Source organism: Elgaria multicarinata, chromosome 3 (assembly GCF_023053635.1).
Source record: "Elgaria multicarinata webbii isolate HBS135686 ecotype San Diego chromosome 3, rElgMul1.1.pri, whole genome shotgun sequence".
Lineage (NCBI taxonomy): Eukaryota > Metazoa > Chordata > Lepidosauria > Squamata > Anguidae > Elgaria > Elgaria multicarinata.
In genome coordinates this window covers 18216861-18236459 of record NC_086173.1, presented here as the reverse complement: position 1 = coordinate 18236459, position 19599 = coordinate 18216861, and the positions used below count along the sequence as shown (strand labels likewise).

At 46.2% G+C, this 19599-nt stretch overlaps 1 protein-coding gene across 1 annotated transcript in view; it reads left to right on the top strand.

Moving 5' to 3' along the window:
• Positions 1–19280, top strand: part of KCND1 (potassium voltage-gated channel subfamily D member 1) — a 58707-nt gene extending 39427 nt beyond the window's left edge. Inside the window, exons 2-6 of the mRNA XM_063119500.1 lie at positions 6800–6962; positions 7081–7164; positions 8903–8998; positions 9979–10226; positions 19014–19280. Coding sequence (XP_062975570.1) covers positions 6800–6962; positions 7081–7164; positions 8903–8998; positions 9979–10226; positions 19014–19230 — 808 coding nt within the window. The 3' untranslated portion in view covers positions 19231–19280. The remainder of the gene's footprint in view (positions 1–6799; positions 6963–7080; positions 7165–8902; positions 8999–9978; positions 10227–19013) is intronic.
• Positions 19281–19599: the final 319 nt, after the last annotated feature.

The window sequence follows — 19599 nt, the reverse complement described above, 5'->3', positions numbered from 1 at the left end:
AACTTCGGAAGTTGCCTTAGGGAAGGAGGATCCACCAGCTTATGTCAACAGATTCTTGGGAAGCAGTGTCACGTGCCCAGGAACCCTGCCCTCCAATGAAACCACACCGCCAGGAAAGTTTAGTGGGGCAGGGGGTTCTCTCGGCAGGTTCAGGCAGCTAATAGGACATTTTAGAGCATTCAAGCAGTGCTGGCTCCAGGTTTTTGCGAGCCCTTGGGCAATACCTCCTCAATGCCCCCCCCCCTCAATGAGTCAACCTTCTCACTGCCAGGGTCACCAGCTGCTCTTGTTCCTCATCCTCTCTGTCATGTTTGCTACCCACTTGCTTGTTTGGCAGGCAAAACCAAGTTGGATATAGCATCTCCTGCTCCTCCTTCTCACAACCACCATTGTCTGGGCCGGAGCGAGAGGCAGGTGAAGAAGAAGGTTGCCATGGTGAAGAGGAGGAACAACCCCAAGGGGCTCTTGGCAGTGGAGCCCTGCGGGGTGGGGTGGGGGCTCACCAGCTGCCCAACCCTTGCTGTCTTTGATGCCAGCCCTGTTTCAGAGGCAAGAGAAAAAGCATGGGATGTGGGGTTTTAAGAAGAGGCAAAGCCTCAGCCCAGAGTTTGAAATTAGGATTTGAATTTTGAGGCGTTTCAAAAATGATCTTTCTTAAGGATCGATAGCCTTAGTCTGGTACACTGGGGAATACTCCCTGAGTGAAGTGTTTTAACTGATGTACCACATAGGGTGACCATATTTTGGAAACCAAAAAGGAGGACAACATGGTCGGCCCCCAAGGGGGCGTGTCCAGCACCAAGGGGGCGTGCCCACCCGAACATAGCTTTGGTCACATGTCTGATTTTACAGCACACATTTAAGATAAATCTGTTCTACATGGCATCTTAATGTTAAAATCACTGAAATAAAGAACAAGTGAGAGATTCAAGGTATCTGAAATTTACTTCACTCACCCCTACTTTTGTAGGTTTTGCTGTACTTTGAAGCTTTTGCTATGCTTTGTGTGATACAGTCTCCCCTTCCCTCAAACATCTTTTCTGACTGTGTCTTCACTCACTGCAAGCTGCTGCTGTTGTTAACAGGGTTTGCTACTGGCTGGCCGGGTGGCTGGCTTTTTTTAATTTCAATTTTTTTAAAAAAGCTTGTGTATAATTGTCACAAGTTTCTCTACTCTAACATTAGGGTGGGTGTTGTGGCAGTTTACCTAAAGACTGGAGATCCCCTTAATGCCAAGGGTTGAAGCTGCTCAATATGCAAAACCCCAAAAAGGAGGTTTGACAACCTGAGTTTGAAGGATATGGCTCCAGCAGTTTTAAAACACAATAATTTTAAATGTTTGAACTTTTAAAAAAAATCTTTAAAAAAAATGGATGAACAGATCTGAGTCAAACCTGGCATGGCTAAATCTCTCCTTAAGAGCTATCATGGTGCCAACTTTCAGCCCTTTATCTTTTAAAAATGTCATTTAAAAATAATAATTTTAAAACCTCAAACTTTAAAAAAAATTCCTAAAACTCAATGGATGGACAGATCTGTTTCAAACTTGGAATAGCTAAAGTCCTTGTTAAGAGCAATCATGGTGCCAAGTTTCATCTCTTTATCTTTAAAAAATTTTTTTTTAAAAAAATCCTCAAATTTTAAAAAATTCCTAAAAATCAATGGATGAACAGATCTGTTTCAAATTTGGTATGGCTAAAGCTCTACCTAAAAGCTATCATGGTGCCAACTTTCAGCTCTTTATCTTTAAAAATGACATTTTAAAAATAATTTAAAAACCTAAATTTTAAAAAAATTCCTAAAAAATCAATGGATGAACAAATCTTTTTCAAATTTGGGGTGGCTAAAGCGCTACCTAAACCCTATCATGGTGTGAAGTTTCATCTCTTTATCTTTAAAAATGACGATTTTAAAAATAATATTTTTAAAACCTCAATTTTTAAAAAAATCCTAAAAAAATCAATAGATGAACAGATCTGTTTCAAATTTGGTATGACTAAAGCCCTTCCTAAGAGCTACCATTGTGCCAAGTTTCATGTCTTTATCTTAAAAAATGACAGAGTTATAAGCATTTTTGTTAATTCCCATTAGAGCTGCTCTTTGGAAAAATCCGGATTTCCCCTCCCCCTACCGGATTTGTCATCAAAAACCCTGGACAAATCCGAGCAAATTCGGTCATATGGTCACCCTAGTACCACGTGAAGATACACAAAGAGCCTTTGTCCTTGATGGACTTTTTTTCAAAATGAGTTGGGAAATCTTCAAATAAGAATTAATTGCAATTTTCAAACATCCAGCTCAGGCTTTGATTTTTTTTTATTGTTCTTTTTTCAGGGGCAGGCTGGAGATGGGGCAAGGCGCTGGGAAGAATTCATCAAGTTAGTAGAATAATATTCCCATTAGGACTAAGCAGCATTCACAATGCATTGATTTATTTTATTTTATTTTTGGTTACATGGTCTGCCTCCTTGGGCTAGATATTCAAGAAAATTTCACCTGAAACTCACAAATGTCATTGTGAAGATTAGTTGGTCTTAATGGAGATATTATTTTATTGCCAGCATGAATTTTAGTTTTATAGGCCAGCGTGGTTGGCTGGTTTTATTTGTCTTTGCAGAACGTTTTCTCCAAATTTCCCATAGGGATTGCATAAGGGGCCGCCAACCTTTCCAATTTTGAGTGTGTTTTGTGCTGTTCTCACAAAATGGCTGCCATGGTGGATATCACCAGTCATAAAACACTCATTTCCCAGAAGGCAAAGTGAGCGATGAGACTCGGCCAAGAAGCCAAGGTGTGTGTGTATATATGTATGCATATGTATGTATGTATGTATGTATACAGAGAGAGAGAGAGATGTTGAAGTAGTTAAGACTGTTGGACTGAGACTTGGGAGATCCAGGTTCTAGTTCTCATTCGGCCATGAAGCTCATTAAGTTACTTTGGGCCAGTCACTGATTCTCAGGCCACAGCTAGACCTAAGGTTTATCCTGGGATCATCCAGGGTTCGCCCCTGCCTGAACACTGGATCCCCTGTGTGTCACCTAGATGAACAGGTTTGACCCCTGGACGATCCTGGGATCGTCCAGGGTTCGCCCCCACCTGAGCACTGGATCCCCTGTGTGTCACTTAGATGAACAGGTCTGACCCCCTGGACGATCCAGGGATAAACCTTAGGTCTAGCTATGGCCTCAGTCTAAACCATTTCTCAGGATAAAATGCAGAGGAAGAGAACTGTATAATAGGGTGACCATATGGAAAGGAGGACAGGGCTCCTGTATCTTTAACAGTTGCATAGAAAAGAGAATTTCAGCAGGTGTCATTTGTATATGGTGAAAATCCCTCTTCATCATAACATTTAAAGGTGCAGGAGCTATACTAGAGTGACCAGATTTAAAAGACGGCAGCTCACCTGCAGCTTTAACTGTTGTGATAAAAAGGAAATTTCACCAGGTTCTCCGTATATACAAATGACACCTTCTGAAATTCCCTTTTCTATACCACTGTTAAAGTTACAGGAGCTGTACTAATAAATAATAAATAAATATGTAACACAGAGGTGGGGTCTGATAATTATTTATTTATTTATTTATTGCATTTCTATACCGCCCAATAGCCGAGGCACGCACACACACACACACACACACACAACCCAGGCCAAGGGTCTGGAATGCTAGGAGTTAAAGTCCAAAACATCTGTGGATCTACTTTCTGTCCACCCCTGATTTAAACCATCATCTGTCCAAAACTGGGGACAAGGAACTCACTTCCCTCCGCTGCATAAAAGAGATGGAAATTCTAATATAACCTTAGGTTAATAGGTCCTGGAAAGAACTCGGCTTGCTATTTGAAAACAATTCTTCCCACAGCCTGCTCTGGTGCCATTAACAGTACTGCATATGTATGTACGGAAATCAACAAGTGAAGCTTTTCCCAACCCGGTGATGAACGTTGAGACGTGTTAATGTTTGCAGATCAGACTTCTGTTGAAGATGCAGCTCTAGCAGCTGGCTGAAAAGCTGGTCACCCTAGAAAGAATCTGGAGGTCATCCAGTGCAATGCTTTCCCTCTAACATAGGACCGAAGGCTGGCTGCATCTACTTTGCCCTTTGAAACAAAATTGACATTCTGTGCCAAAGTAAGACATGCCAGGTTCTGTGACCTGAATAAATTATGCAAATTTGATTTGCAAATGCTTGCTTTGCATGATTTATTCTACTCACATGAGGTCAGGCATGGAATGAGGAGCTGTGGAGAGCACTTTGAAGTCCCACCCTCCAAACGCTGAAAGTCCTGCTCAGGCCCGCTCTGGTTTCTATGATTTCACTAGGCATCGTTCACACATTTTCAAGCTTTGTGCGCCCAGAGAAGCAAGCAAGCTCAATAAGAGGCTAAATGTACAATCCCACGCTTATGCAATCCTTAAGCAACACATAAAATCCAAACTATCTGATAGGGTTGCCGCCACTGAATACGGATCCTCCTCCTATGTCTTTAATGGCAACCTGCCATGCAGGTAAAGATTTTCACAGTGTGGAAATAAAGCGATCGGGAAATCTCCACTTACTTCAGGCTTTCTGTCAAGCAGCTGTTAAAGGTACAGGAGTGGAAGAAACAAAAACCACATCTCAGAATTACACCACACACACACACCGTGACCGTCTATAAAGATGATATTGAGATGACCTTTTAAAATACATAGTTTTACTGGGCTGTTTGTTTTTACTGTTTTTCTTAATATGGTTTCAAGCTTGTATTGTTTTAAATTGTTGTATGCCGCCTTGATGGCTTTTTAGCAGGTGATACAAATGTTAATCACAAATAAATCAATGATCACATAGCCCGTTAATGTTGTCATCTGCTAAATTCAGAGAAGAGGCCCATCACAAGAGACAGCCAGCAAGCAAGCTGATGCCAACTGACCCCTCCTTCCATTACCCTCTGGGTGGCCAACCAATCCTTCCACAGTCTCCATGTAAAGTTGTTCTAGGAACAGCAGTATGGAGGACCCAGCGTTCTCAGGGACGCAGTGCCAGGACTGTTGGATCAGCACGGACGCAGATATCACCTGTCACCTGTAAAGGAAGCACGCCCCAGCAAAGCTGGCCTTTCCACTGGATTTTGCACAGATCCCCAGAACAAACTCACACAGCTCCCAGTTTGGAGGGTTAAGCCCAATTTTATTCAGGATAAGGGTAGGATATACAGGATTAGCATTTCAAAACTGATAAAACATGCAGATACATATAAGAACCCAGACCAAGCAAACTAAAAACTAAGTTGCAAATCATACATCACCCAGCCATGATGTCAGCCAGCTCAGAACAAAAACCCCTTTTCAAAAGCATACTCTATATAGATACTTTTCTCGCTCCTTCCCCCCTCCCTTTGAAGATCTTTCACACCTTCCCCAGAGATGTTAATTTTTGCTCAAGGCCGGTCGGCCTTGCCCCAAGCGGTTCCAGGATGTACCAGAACGCCTCCATGCAGCTGGCCGCTTATCTGTTCCGCTCCTAAAACCATAACAATAAAATAATTTAACATATTAAAAACAGCCATTCCCAGTATGATTTTACCCCTTCCTTACATCACCCCCCTCAGAATTCCCCGTTCCCCCTGAGCTTAGCTGTAATCCTCATAGCTGGGGGTGGGGGCAGGAAATGAATTTTATCAGCCATGCTATGTAGTTGGGAGCTAGGGTGACCATATGGAAAGGAGGACAGGGCTCCTGTATCTTTAACAGTTGTGTAGGAAAGGGAATTTCAGCAGGTGTCATTGGTATGCATGCAGAACCTGGTGAAATTCCCTCTTCATCACAACATTTAAAGCTGCAGGAGCCCTGCCCTCTTTTGTATCAGGTCGCTCTAGTATAGCTCCTGCATCTTTAACTGTTGGGATGAAGGTGAATGCATTTCACCAGGTGAATGCAAATGCTGAAATGCCCTTTTCAATACAACTATTAAACAAACAGGAGCCCTGTGCTCCTTTCCATATGGTCACCCTATTGGGAGCTATCCATGGTGTAATGCAAAGTATCTTGGGGTGGTCCTGAATGAGCCAATGAAGACCCAGTAGCTGGATAAAAGCCCTGCTCCTGGTGGAGGTGAAAACTTCTAGACCTGTGGATCAACACAGCTTAGGGTGACTATATGAAAAGGAGGACAGGGGCTCCTGTATCGTTAACAGTTGTATTGAAAAGGGAAGTTCAGCAGCTATCATTTGTATATATGGAGAACCTGGTGAATTTCCCTCTTCATCACAACAGTTAAAGCTGCAGGTGCCCTGTCCTCTTTTAAATCTGGTCACTCTAGTATAGCTCCTGCAGCTTTAACTGTGATGATGAAGAGGGAATTTCACCAGGTTCTCCATGGCCAGATCTACACCAAGCAGGATATGACACATTGAAAACATTTTGAAAACTGTCTATGGCATGTGTCCTGGGCCCCAACAGTTGTCACTACTGTTATAAAACGTTTTAAAGCAGTAGTGTAGATCCTGCCTAAATATACAAATGACACCTGCTGAAATTCCCTTTTCCATGCAACTGTTAAAGATGCGGGAGCCCTGTCCTCCTTTTCATATGGTCACCCTAACAGAGCTGCCTGAATTTTTGGCCTCTCCTTGGGGGGCGTCCCGATGAGCAACTGCGCTTCAGGGTTCACCGCCATGCTAGTGCCTAGGAAGGTGTTTGGCTCTGCATGCCGTGGGACCGAAGGGGTCAACCGTGTGCAATATGGGCAATTGTGAAATGGTGCACGGGTCGGCGAAGGCAGGGCTACAGTAACTGCCGCATCCCTTCCAGCTACGGCGACATGGTCCCAAGCACCATTGCAGGGAAGATCTTTGGCTCCATCTGCTCTCTAAGCGGGGTGCTGGTCATCGCTCTTCCTGTGCCCGTCATCGTGTCCAACTTCAGCCGCATCTACCACCAGAACCAGCGGGCAGATAAGCGGCGAGCTCAGCAGGTAGCTGTGAGTGGGGGAAGCGGCGCGCTGGGGAGGAGAGAAATGGCACACTGAGGGAGAGGGGTTCATTTGCCTTTCATTCCATACACGGTTCTCCATGTCTCCCCACCCCTTGCAGAAAGTTCGCCTGGCGCGGATCCGGCTGGCCAAGAGCGGCACTACCAACGCCTTCCTTCAGTACAAGCGGAATGGAGGCCTCGAGGTATGGACTGTTTGCCTTCCTGCATGCAAGGGCCCTTGGGAACGACAGGGAGATAAAGACCTGCCCCACTCCTGCACTATCATTCGTGCTTTGGTGACCTCCGGATTAGACTTCTGTCTTGGGTAGGGTGACCCTATGAAAAGGAGGACAAGGCTCCTGTGTCTTTAACAGTTGCATAGAAAAGAGAATTTCAGCAGTTGTCATTTGTATATATGGAGAACCTGGTGACATTTCCTCTTCGTCACACCAGTTAAAGCTGCAGGTGCCCTGCCCTCTTTTACATCTGGTCACTCTAATACAGCTCCTGCAGCTTTAACTGTTGTGATGAAGAGGGAATTTCGCCAAGTTCTCCATATATACAAATGACACCTGCTGAAATTCGCTTTTCTATGCAACTGTTAAAGATACAGGAGCCCTGTTACCCTAGTCTTGGGTGCTATGTGGGGCTGCCTTTGAAAGTGGTTTGGGAGCATCAGCTAGTGTAAAATGCAGCAGCCCGCTTGTTAACAGACATGGAATGTTAACTCACCTGAATCACCTGTTTCGAAGCAGCTGATCTGAGCTGACAGGCACAATTCCAAAGTGTTAATTCTTACTTTTCAAAGTCCTGTATGATTCAGGTCCTGCTTATTTCAGGTACCACCTTCTCCCATAGGAGCCTCCCCAACACTTTAGATCTTCTAACAAGGCCCCGCTCTGGCTAAGTTGACCTCCACCATGTGCAGGGCCTTCTTTGTTGCAGCCCCAATGCTGTAGAACTTTCCATGGGAACTTTCTTTCTTTGTACTGCCTCCACCCCGCTGGCTTATCATAGACAGATATAACCCCTATCTATTCTAGCTAGCCTATGGAAACAAGTTGTTAAATTTGATTATAGTTACTTCGCTGTATCAATTTTTTTGTCTGGATTTATTGAATTGGGTTTTTGTATTGTTTTAAATTGAATTTTGTAACCTGCTGTGATATGTTTTATGAAGGGTGATATATATAGATATTGAAAAATAGATGTCTAAGCTGGAGTTCCTCAAATGTTCTGAACACTGTCCCAGTTGCAAATGTACTTTAGGATTAAATCTTACATGCTGCTAGCAGTAGTCTACTAGCCTGATGGGACTTTCTCCCTCTTTCCTCCCCCCTGTAACCAAAAATCTGCTCCAGAAGCTTTCCCATCCCACCACAGCAGAGTTTGAGAGCATGCGGGAGGCTGCAGGGGCTGCAGGAATCACCACCTTCCTGGTTCTACTAACAGAACTGCCTCCTTCAGCAGAATGACACTGTTGGATACAACTCCCTTGCTTCTAGGCCCTCTAGTTCATACTGCAGGTTGAGAATTGCATGTTTGCATGCTACCTGGGTCACAAAAATAGCAACACCCTGTTTTTAGAAAAGTAGCACATCAGGAAGGACAGTTCTAGCCAAGCCCAAGCCTTGATGTGCTAGTTTTCTATATGCAGGGAATTTCTTTTAAGTGGGAAAGCATTCAAACATGCCATCGCCGACCAGCAGCCTGAAGTAGTACCATCCCAAAAGATTATTCGGAATGTGCTGATAGGCTGGAATGCTGGCATACATGCATGGGCTTTCATTTGCATACTTCTGCCCTGATGCATAGGGACATCGGTATTCAAACCGGGCCATTCTGTTCAAGAAATCGTGTGTGTGTGTGTGTGTGTGTGTGCGCACGCGCACGCATTCTGTCTACTTCGATCCATCTGCACCCATCTTCTTTCTTTCACAGGACAGAGATCCTGATGCACACGTCTTGGCTGTGCGCAACCGGTCAGCCTTTGAACAGCAGCACCATCACCTGTTGCACTGCCTGGAGAAGACGACTGTGAGTAGCAAGACAGCAGGCAAAACAAGGGAAAAACTAGTGGGACAGGTTCTGGTTGTTGAGTGGGTCTTTTTTGGGGGAGGCAATGGGATCTGCTTTCCACCACCCAATACTGCCTAGATCAGCCTTCCCCAACCAAATGGTATCCTTAACTATGCCATGAACATGTACGGTGGCAGAATGCCTTTCAGCCCGAGGGCCGCATTCCATCCAGAGAAACATTCAGGGGCCGGATTCCAGTGGTGGGCGGGGCCAGTGGCAAAAGGGGCGCGGCCCAAAATGCCAGCATATTTTAGCTGAAAGCTCTTCCTACTCATAACGAAGCCTTGGGTAGGAAGAACTTTCAGCTAAAATATGCTGGTATTTCCTTTTAGAATGAGGGAGGAAACTGAACAAAAGCTGGGAAACCACCTAACTATCAATAGGGTGGGGAAAGGGGGCAGGCCAGGGGAAGGGGCGGGGCCATTTAGGTAGGGTGACCATATAAAAAGGAGGACAGGGCTCCTGAATCTTTAACAGTTGTATAGGAAAGGGAATTTTAGCAGGAGTCATTTGTTTGCATTCAGCACCTGGTGAAATTCCCTCTTCATCACAACAGTTAAAGCTGCAGGAGCTATACTAGAGTGGCCTGATACAAAGGAGGGCAGGGCTCCTGCAGCTTTAAGTGTTGTGATGAAGAGGGAATTTCCTCAGGTTCTCCATATATACAAATGACGCCTGCTGAAATTCTCTTTTCTTCACAACTGTTAAAAATACAGGAGCCCTGTCCTCCTTTTCATATGGTCAGCCTAATTTCGGGAACCCTGGAGGGCCAGATTTAGATCCCAGGAGGATTGAATTCGGCCCCTGGGCCTGAGGTTCTGCACCCCTGGTGTGTGGAATGGGGATGGGTTGTAAGAGCAGGGGTACTCCTACAAACACCCTAAAGTTGTTTTATTTCTCTCCCTGCCCCCCCAAACACGTATTTCCCCCATGTGCAGAGTCACGAGTTTACCGACGAACACTCCTACAGCGAGTTCTGCCTGACCGAACCCCTGGGCTACCGCACCAGCCGCAGCACCTCCCTCTCCTCGCAACAAGGAGGCAAGGGGGGGCTCGGCACCTCGTGCTGCCCCCGCCGCTCCAAGCGCCGCACCACCCGCCTGACCAACTCCACCATGTCCGTGAGCCGCGCCAGCGCCCAGGAGCTGGACACATTGCACAGCCAGAAGAGTGCTGCCCCCCAGAGGTAAGGCTTGGGCCTGCGCCTTGTTGTGGCCCTGCTGATGGGGGAGGGAAGATCACGTTATGTTTGGGGAGGTTCCTTTTCCAGGGCAGAGAATGAATTTTGTCCAGGTCTGTTACAGAAAAGGGAGTAAAAACAATGTCCGTGAATGAAGGCTGTGCTCCAAGAACCAGCTGCTACAAGCTGAATTTTAGCAGATTAGATAGCCGGAGTTGTTGTTATTAAACTAGTAGAGGTGCCAAATTATGGACGAATAGTTCTGGAACTGTAACTATTACATCAAGAGAGCATACGACTTCGTGCAAGGCAAGATGGATAAATTTAAGGCACTTTTGGGGGGGCACATTGGGTCCAGAAGGTGTTTTCCGCCTTCACTCCCATCAGGCACCGTGAAAGGCAAACTAGGAGTCTTGCAGGTCAGGCACCCATTTCTTACCCCAGCCTTCCCCAACTCAGTGCCCTCCAGATGTCTTGGACTACAACTTCCATCATTAGTGGAGTAGAGCAACGCATCTGGCAGGAACCAGGTTGGAGAAGGTTGCCTTAATGTTCCCTGCATTAAGCAGGCCTCTGGCCAGAGGAGGTAACTAGTCAGGGAAGGCAGCCAGGTTGGGCCAGGAGGCTAGCACCATCCAAAGCCCAGAGTTGTCGGTTCTGAGAATAGTAATGCTTGGGCAGAATAGAAAACAAGAAAGAACAGCTTAGAACATACAAAGAGCCCTGATGTGGGATCAGACCAAGGGTCCATCTAGTCCAGCATTCTGTTCACACAGTGGCCAACCAGCTGCCCATGGGACACCCACAAGCAGGACCTGAGCACCTTCCCACCCACGTTCCCGAGCAACTGGTGTGTATAGGCCTGCTGCCTCTGATACTGGACTTCAGTATCAGCTTCAGATGGGTGGGCAGAACTGTGGTCCATCTGCCCACTTCTGGCTATGTTTTAGTGGGTCCCCCGATATGTGGATATAGCTCATGCTGCAGACGTCCCCATATCCTCTAGGAGAAACAGCCTGGTATGCCTGAGAATCCCTTCTTCAGAGGGTGCTCACACTTTTGTTGGTACACGCGGGGAGCAGCATGCCATGCTGGTGGCAACTCCCTGGTTGGGCCTACTTTCTTCTACACTTCACTGTTCCCAGAAAGCCCCACCGTTGTCTCTTCCAACAGATTCCAACTTGCATCAGCCTTTGGCTCTGATCTGGATTTGTCTAACTGGGCCCACCTCAATCCTTGGCTTGAGAGAACCCAATTATCATTATTTACCAAGGACAATTCCCTGTTTTCTGATACTGATCCCTGGTAAATATTGTCCTCATTTAGTCTGAATTTGCCTTTTCTTTTGGGGAGATTTAGGGAGGCCTTTTAAATATTCTTATGTGTCCAAGTGTACCAGAGTTTTTGTCACTTGTCTGTCTGTCTGTCTTTTGTGCCACCAAAGGAAGGAGGCCTAGTCTTTGACTTTTTCAGAACTGGGAAGAGATATCTCTAGACTAAAACATATTTGGGGACTGGCTTCATATATATAGAGAGGGGAGGGCTTGGGAAGGAGGAAGGTAGAGATAGTGCAGGCTGTGCAACTGATGTACCACCTAAAGTTTAGTGAACACATGTTACGTCAATATATATTTTTATTCATTCAGTGATTTATAAACCACCTTTCAGAGCAGAATTGCCCACCCCACATTTTATTAAAACACCACCACCACCATCAACATGATAATATACCATCAAATTAAATCCACATTATGCCCCCTTAAAACTGAGGAGCAGTGATGATGATGGTGAAGATGATGTATGCAGCCAAGCATCTCTCTCTCTCTCTCTCTCCTTCTCTCCCTCCCATAATTGCTTACCCAGATAGGCCTTAGCTAGACCAGGCTATATCCCGGGGAGAACCCCAGGATCATCCCTGTGCGTCCACGTGATGCACAGGGGATCCCGGGATCAGGGAGGGATCTTGCCCCGGGATAGAGCCCTCCCCTTTGGGCCCACTTTTTCCACGGTCCCGGGCTGAGCCCAAGACTGTGGAACGTGTGACCCTGCGCTGCGCGATTACTCACGGGGAGCTACGCCCATTGGGGGTAGGGTGGAGGGAACGGGGAAATTAATTTAAATTTTAAAAAACACTTACATTTGCGCATGACCATTCGTGCGCTGCTGTCGCTTTTTTTAAAAAAGGTGGGCGCAATGCCTCTCTTCCTGAGGTCGTCGCACCTTATGTGTAAATGGGGGAGAGATTTCGCGTTAATCCCAACGCAAGGTCTCCCCTCCTCTCTCCCGGAACAAAAGGTAGGTCTAGCTAAAGCCATAGTAAAAGGATAACCAGACCTATTAAACATGCTTAGGCTTAATTTGAGGAAGAAGAAAAAAGGAAATTTATGGCTGGTTGTCTAACACAAACTGTTTTGGTTGTGCAGTAGCAGGACACAGGCTATTACAGAGGAGTCAATGAGAACACACGGCAGGCAGAGAACAGCCATCATCCACCACCTGTCATAATGGTGGTGGGAGGCACAGATTGTGATTCTTGGCACGGGAATACAGATGTTATATGATAGGGTGGCCCTATGGAAAGGAGGACGGGGCTCCTGTATCTTTAACAGTTGTATAGAAAAGGGGGATTTCAGCAGGTGTCATTTGCATCCGTGCAGCACCTGGTGAAATTCCCTCTTCATCACAACACTCTTTTGCATCTGGTCACCATGAAAGGCTCCTATTTGCATCCATGAAATGTTGGTGGATATGGATTTGGTACCCAGACTCTGACTGCACTTTTTATCCACTATTGCTGGAGAAGTGGTACAGGCAGCTCCCTAAGCCTGTGGGGGCGTTGCTGCTAAATCAAGCCCCCGCCTGTACAATTCTTGTAAAGGACTATCCCTACCGGTCAGATTGCCTAGCAAGCTTGGCAGTTTGGAGTCTTTCTCTAGGCCAGGGGAGTTGAAGCACTTTCAATCCAAGGGCCAAATGGCATTTCTGAGAAACTCTCGGGGGGGGGGGCATTTCCAGTGCAAAGCGGTTGAATTCCATTTGGGAAAAACTGGGGGGTGGGGGCATGTTCCAATGGTGGGGAAGACTGAAGGCAAAAGGGGGCGGGGCCAAAACTGCCAGCATATTTTAGCTTGTGTAGCTACACCTTAGAAGAGGCATTTCAACCTTTTAGAGTGGTGGGGGAAATCTGCATAAAAGCCAAGAAACCAAAAAAACACAGGGGAAGGGGAGGGGGCCTTATGGAGACCCTAAGAGGACCCTAAGATTCAGACCCCAAGAGGGCAGGATTTGCCCCCGTCCTTAGGTCAGCACTCCTGCCTTGCATCGCAGAGATTGGGTCACTTGTTTAAGGCATGTATTATTATTTATTTATTTATTTCATTTATATCCCACCTTTTTTCCTCCAAGGAACCCAAGGCGGCATGCATCCTCCTCCTCCTCCTCCTCCTCTCCACTTTATCCTAACAACAGCCCTGTGAGGTAGGCTGGGCTGAGAGTCTGTGACTGGCCCAAAGTCACCCAGTGGGTTTTCATGGCCGAGTGGAGACTAGAACTCAGATCTCCCAACTCCCAGTCCAACACTGTGGAGGTATATGCAACACAATCCTAAGAAAACTGATATTTATAGGCCACCTTTCAGGGTCAACTCTCCCAAGGCTAACTGTCCCACTAATATATTACAATTTTAAAAAATGTCATTATTATTATTATTATTATTATTATTATTATTATTATTATTATTATTATTTGTTACATTTTTATACTGCCCAATAGCCGAAGCTCCCTGGGCGGTTCACAAAAACTTAAACAATTCAAAGTGTAAAACAAACAGTATAAAAACATGAGATAAAATACACATTAAAACAAATTAAAACATACCATACATGATTAAAACATCCTGAAAACATTCTAAAATTTCACTGGATAGGCCTGCCGGAATAGATCAGTCTTTATTACTTTTTTAAATTCTAAAAGACTGTCAGGTTGACGAATCTCCTCCGGCAGGCCATTCCACAGTCTGGGAGCAGCAGAAGAGAAGGTCCTCTGGGTAACAGTTGTTAATCTAGCTTTTGCTAGCTGAAGTATAACATCTTGCAAAATATTGAACCGGTATTAGGGCAGCAGCAGTTAAATGCATGTTTCCTTAGAGCTTTGGCTATGGGGCGGACAGTATATAAATGTAACAAATGAATAAATATAAATAAATAGACATAAGTCTCACTCTGTTTAGTAGTAAATAGGCTAGTAAATAGGCTCAGTTTTTTAAAAAAATGTTTTTAGCCAGACATATTATAAGACAACTTGCTCTTTCTGTACACCAGTGGAGCAAAGATTAGAGGTATTTCAAAGATCTTGTTGCAACTACCGCATATTCCTGGGAAGGAAAAAGTTGCACTCTTTTAAATTCTTTTCATTATGAAATATGGAGCTATTGATGTATTTCCTTTATAAACCCGCCCCCCCGGCTTGTCCTCCAAAGATCTCAAGGTGATGTACATTGTTTTCCCTCCCCCATGAGGGTAGGTTAGGATAAAAGATAACGACCGGCCCAAGGTTACCCAGTGAGCTTCATGACTGAGCTGATTTGAATATGGGTCTTTCCAGTCCTTGCCTGACAGTCTAACCAGTCTACAGCCACATCTAATAACTCTAAATGGTTGTAATTTTTCTACCCAGACACGTCAATTATTTGTAGAGTGGGTGTGACAAACGAGATGGACGCCTGCATTATAGTTTACAAACCCACTTTCCCTTAGGGAGTCCCACTTCCAATTTTGAGGATCACGGACAGATGTAAGCCTTATCCAGGACCTTGTACTCAATGAGTCTGCAGCGCAATGTCGTTGCAACGGAAGGAAGGCGAATGCTATTTTGGATTGCGGTGTTTGCGAAAGCAGGCTAGTTTGGATACAGCGGGAGTGGAGCGTGGGGGGACGTAATAAGCCTTGCTGGAGTGTAGATTAAAATGTGTGCCCACATTTCAAGAACGATGCAGAGGGGAGCCGGGATGGCAGAAGGTTTTGAATGAATGATGTAGGGGGAAAGGCTGAAGGACATGACAGGCTCTGAGAAAAGAAGATTAGGGGGAAATCACCGAAGCCGTTTCAAATCTCTGAAAGAGATGTCAACGAAGAGGGGGAATGACTGACTGCTTGTCGGTGTCCCTTAGGGAAGGATAAGAACCAGTTGCTGCAAAGCAGGCATTGCGTGGGCACTTGGAAGTGTTTCCTAGCTGCAATGGGGCGCTGGGGAGTCTGGGTATCCACTAGGGATATTTTGAGGAGTTCTGTGGTTTGGACCGGATGACTTTTGAGTCCATTACAGCTCTGTTGTTGCAAAGGAAGGGAGAAGGCAGCGGATGGCGAACAAAGACTGTGCGTTTCAGCTGTAAGTAGGGAGGCAGAAGTCCAGGGGAGACAAGGGTGCTGAGAAACAGAGCAAAAAGAGAGAAACAGGGGACCTGTTGGCTGAATGAAAGGGGACCAGTCGGCCTTTCGTTCTTTTCTAAAAAGAAAACAGGTGGATGAGGAGGGAGGGAGGGAGCGAGCTGAGCCAGTGTGGTGTAGTGGCTAAAGTGTTGGACTGCAAGCCAGGAGAGCAGAGTTCGAATCCCCACTCAGCCATGGAAACCCACTGGGTGACTTTGGGCCAGTTACAGACTCTCAGCCCAATCTACCTCACAAGGTTGTTGTTGTGAGGATAAAATGGAGAAGAGGAGGAATATGTGCACCGCCTTGGGTTCCTTGGAGGAAAAAAGGTGGGATATGAATGCAATAAATAAATAAGATAGATGGGGGAAAGTTACACCCTCTTAGAACACCGGGATGTAGGGTGACCCTATAGAAAGGAGGACAGGGGCTCCTGTATCTTTAACAGTTGTATAGAAAAGGGAATTTCAGCAGGTGTCATTTGTATGCATGCAGCACCTGGTGAAATTCCCTCTTCATCATCACAGTTAAAGCTGCAGGAGCCCTGCCCTCTTGACCAGATACTAAAGAGGGCAGGGCTCCTACATCTTTAACTGTGGTGATGAAGAGGGAATTTCACCAGGTGCTGCATGCATACAAATGACACCTGCTGAAATCCCCCTTTCTATACAACTGTTCAAGATACAGGGGCCCTGTCCTCCTTTTCATAGGGTCACCCTACCAGGATGGACATAGCTGTGCAAAAGAGGCCGAGGAATCTGTCCCTCTGTCGGAGAGCCAGGGATGCAGCAGGGCTGAATTTAGCCTACTGGAAAAATAATAAGCTGATTTTAAGCTGCAGGTCTGTAGTACCACTGAATTAAACTGTTTCCCACCTCAGGTTATTTCTCCAGGGCGGTTTTTTTTTTTGAGTGCCTTTGAGGAAGCGTGGAATCTGCTGCCCCCTGCTGGGTCAAGAGCAGCACCGCATGAATGCTCTACAGCGAAACCTTTCGTGCAGCAAACAGTGCCAGCTCCAGGTTCTAGAGGGCCCTTGCGCAAGGCACCCTCAGTGGGGGCCCTTTTATGTACTGTGCGGCTCAACAGCCCTCTGGAAGCCACAGTCTTTGACCTAGAAGCTCTTTCCCCTGACCTCGGATGTGTGGGCTCTGGTTATAGGGGTGACGAGTGAACGGCACTCTGCGCTTGCTCAAAGGCCTTCAGCCCCCGCTCTAGTCATGCTTAGAAACGGTCTGGCTTATGCATGACCTTCCACCAAATGAGGGTGTAAAGTGTGCGTTTGAGTGTGCAAACCATGGAAAGGCAGGCAGTGCAGACCAGGAGGAAGCATCCATCGCGGGTCACATATCAATATTTTAAAAATCACATTTTAATACAATATTTAAACATGGCTAAAACCAATTTCAGCTACACCAAAACAAATATATTTAAAACACACTATTAAAACCATTTAAGGACTACCATAATAGAATTCACCATGTCCAAATGCATTCCTGAGTGCCTGTTTTAGGTCCTGTTGGTCCATATCCTTTTACAGTATGTTCAGTCTGTACACGTGGACACCAATGAGTTTCTCTGAGGTGCCAATTTGGGAAGAGGATGCTGGCAGTGTGGGAGAGCAGCAGTGTAACTAGGTATGGCGTTAGCGCCTTAAAGTCAGGTAGTTGCTAGGGCTCCAGTGCCCCAGGACGACCCACCAGCACTGATACCTGCCCTGCCCCCAACAACAACACCCCCACACACACACCAGGTGGCAGGCAGCTACAAGCCCCCATTTTAAATTTCCCACAATGCCCTGGAATGCTCGATGTGGCATTGTTCTGGGGCATTCTGGGAAATCTGAAATCACAACTCTTAGTTGCTTGCTGGTGGTGTGAGGTGAGCCTTTCGTCAGAGGGCCACCAACACAGCAGAGGCCACACAGGATCTTTTGCCAAGGGCATCCCTTCAAACCTGGAGCCACTCTGGCCATAACCTCCATTCCTGAAAGTGGCCTGCCAAGAAGTTCTCTTCCTACAAATACTTCTCTCTCCACATAACTTTCATCTTTAGGTTGGAAACACTTAAGGGGCAAAACGTGGTCCAGTTATGATCCTTACTCTAGACCATGGCTGGGCAACCTTTTCAGCCTGAGGGCCAAATTTGATTTTGGGGAAGCTCCCAGGGGCCACATTCCAGTAGTGGCTGGGGCTGAATGCATAGTGGCAGGCCCAAACATAAGCATATTTTAATGGAAAGCCCTGACTGCCAGTAATTAAGCTTTCATTTCAACATTTTCGGGTGGGAGGGAAACTGCACAAAAGCCAGGAAACCATGAAATGATTGGTGGTTGAGGGAAAGGGCGGGGCCTGGGGACCCCAGGAGGGCCAGATTTTGCTCCTGGGCCTGAGGTTCCCCACCCCTGCTCAAGACCATGTTCTCCAAAGGCATCATTTCTTGTGGCATGAAGACAAGGATGGGATAGATAACAAACTGGCGCTAGAACAACTTGACTTTTGGACTATCCATGTGAAATATACCATATACTTACCATTAAGTATGTGCTGCTAAATGCACTACCAAAATTTTGCCGATGAGCAGTGAACACTGATGAAACTGCCCACGTGCGCAGCGTTAGGGTGACCCTATGGAAAGGAGGACAGGGCTCCTGTATCTTTAATAGTTGCATAGAAAAGGGCATTTCAGCAGGTGCTATTTGTATGCATGCAGCACCTGGTGAAATTCCCTCTTCATCACAACAGTTAAAGCTGCAGGAGCCTTGCCCTCTTTTGTATATGGTCACTCAGGCAGGGCTTCTTAATTCCAGCTATGTGAGGAATAGCTGAGGGTCACTTGGTGATGCAAGAGATACACTCTGTATATGAACAGGAGCACCCTGTTAAAAATTATCTTATGTGGTCTAGAACTAGGAGCTTTTCTACACAAGGCATTTATTGTGCACTCATGATTCCTTAAAGTTGTTCACAGGTTCTTTAGATAATGTCGTGATCCTTCAGTTTCACTACTGTTGTTTTTAGAGTACTTTCCCAGGTTTTTTTAAGAGCAGGAAGATGGGGTATTATTTCTGAAAGTGAAAGAAAGGGTACTTTCTTTCTTGTGTAATTGTGATATTCTGCTATTGTGCAATGCCACCTAGAGGTTATGTAGCAGAAAAGCAGGGAAGGAAACACTCTTTGTGTAGAGCTCTGATTTCAGTTCTGTGACAAAACTGAACGTAGATACAGCAATTAACAGCCTCATGTAGAAAAGGTCTAGGTCAATGCACTGGAAAAAAAATGGTCCCAGGATTGGGTGGATGGGAAGAACTAAGCCAGTATGCCCAGGCAACTTCCATCATCTACCTTCCTGTGTCTTTCCTCCTCCCCAGCCGCTCCAACCTGAATGCCAAGACTCATGACAACTTGAAGCTGAACTGTGACACCACGGACTTCACAGCAGCCATCATCTGTATCCCTACCCCTCCTGCCAACACGCCCGACGAGAGCCAGCCCCCCTCGCCTGGAGGCCCCGGCGGACCCTTACGCAATTCCAGCCTCTCCACGCCGTACATACTCCACGAGACTGTCAAGATCTCCTCCTTGTAAGAGGAGATGGGGGTGGGGTGCTTGTCCTTCCTCTGCCCAGAGTCTCTGCTGGCCACCTGGGTCCCGTTTATGAGCTGCGGGCCGTCTCCTCTGCACGAGTCTCCCACCCCACTCTTTAGCTGCGGACTGGAGGAGATCATTGGGGTGGGGAGGGGGTCACCGTTCTTTTTTGTAGAAGTCATATCAGTGGCCACCAACAGGGGGAGCTGGTGCACAAGGGCTTTTGATGCCTGCTCAGCTCACACACATATATACACAAATCACACCCACACACTCACACACCCACAATGCCCTGCAATCAAAGCCATATAGAAGGGGAAGTGGGTCCCAGATGCTATGCAACTGCAGAGGCGCGGCGTGATGCAAAGA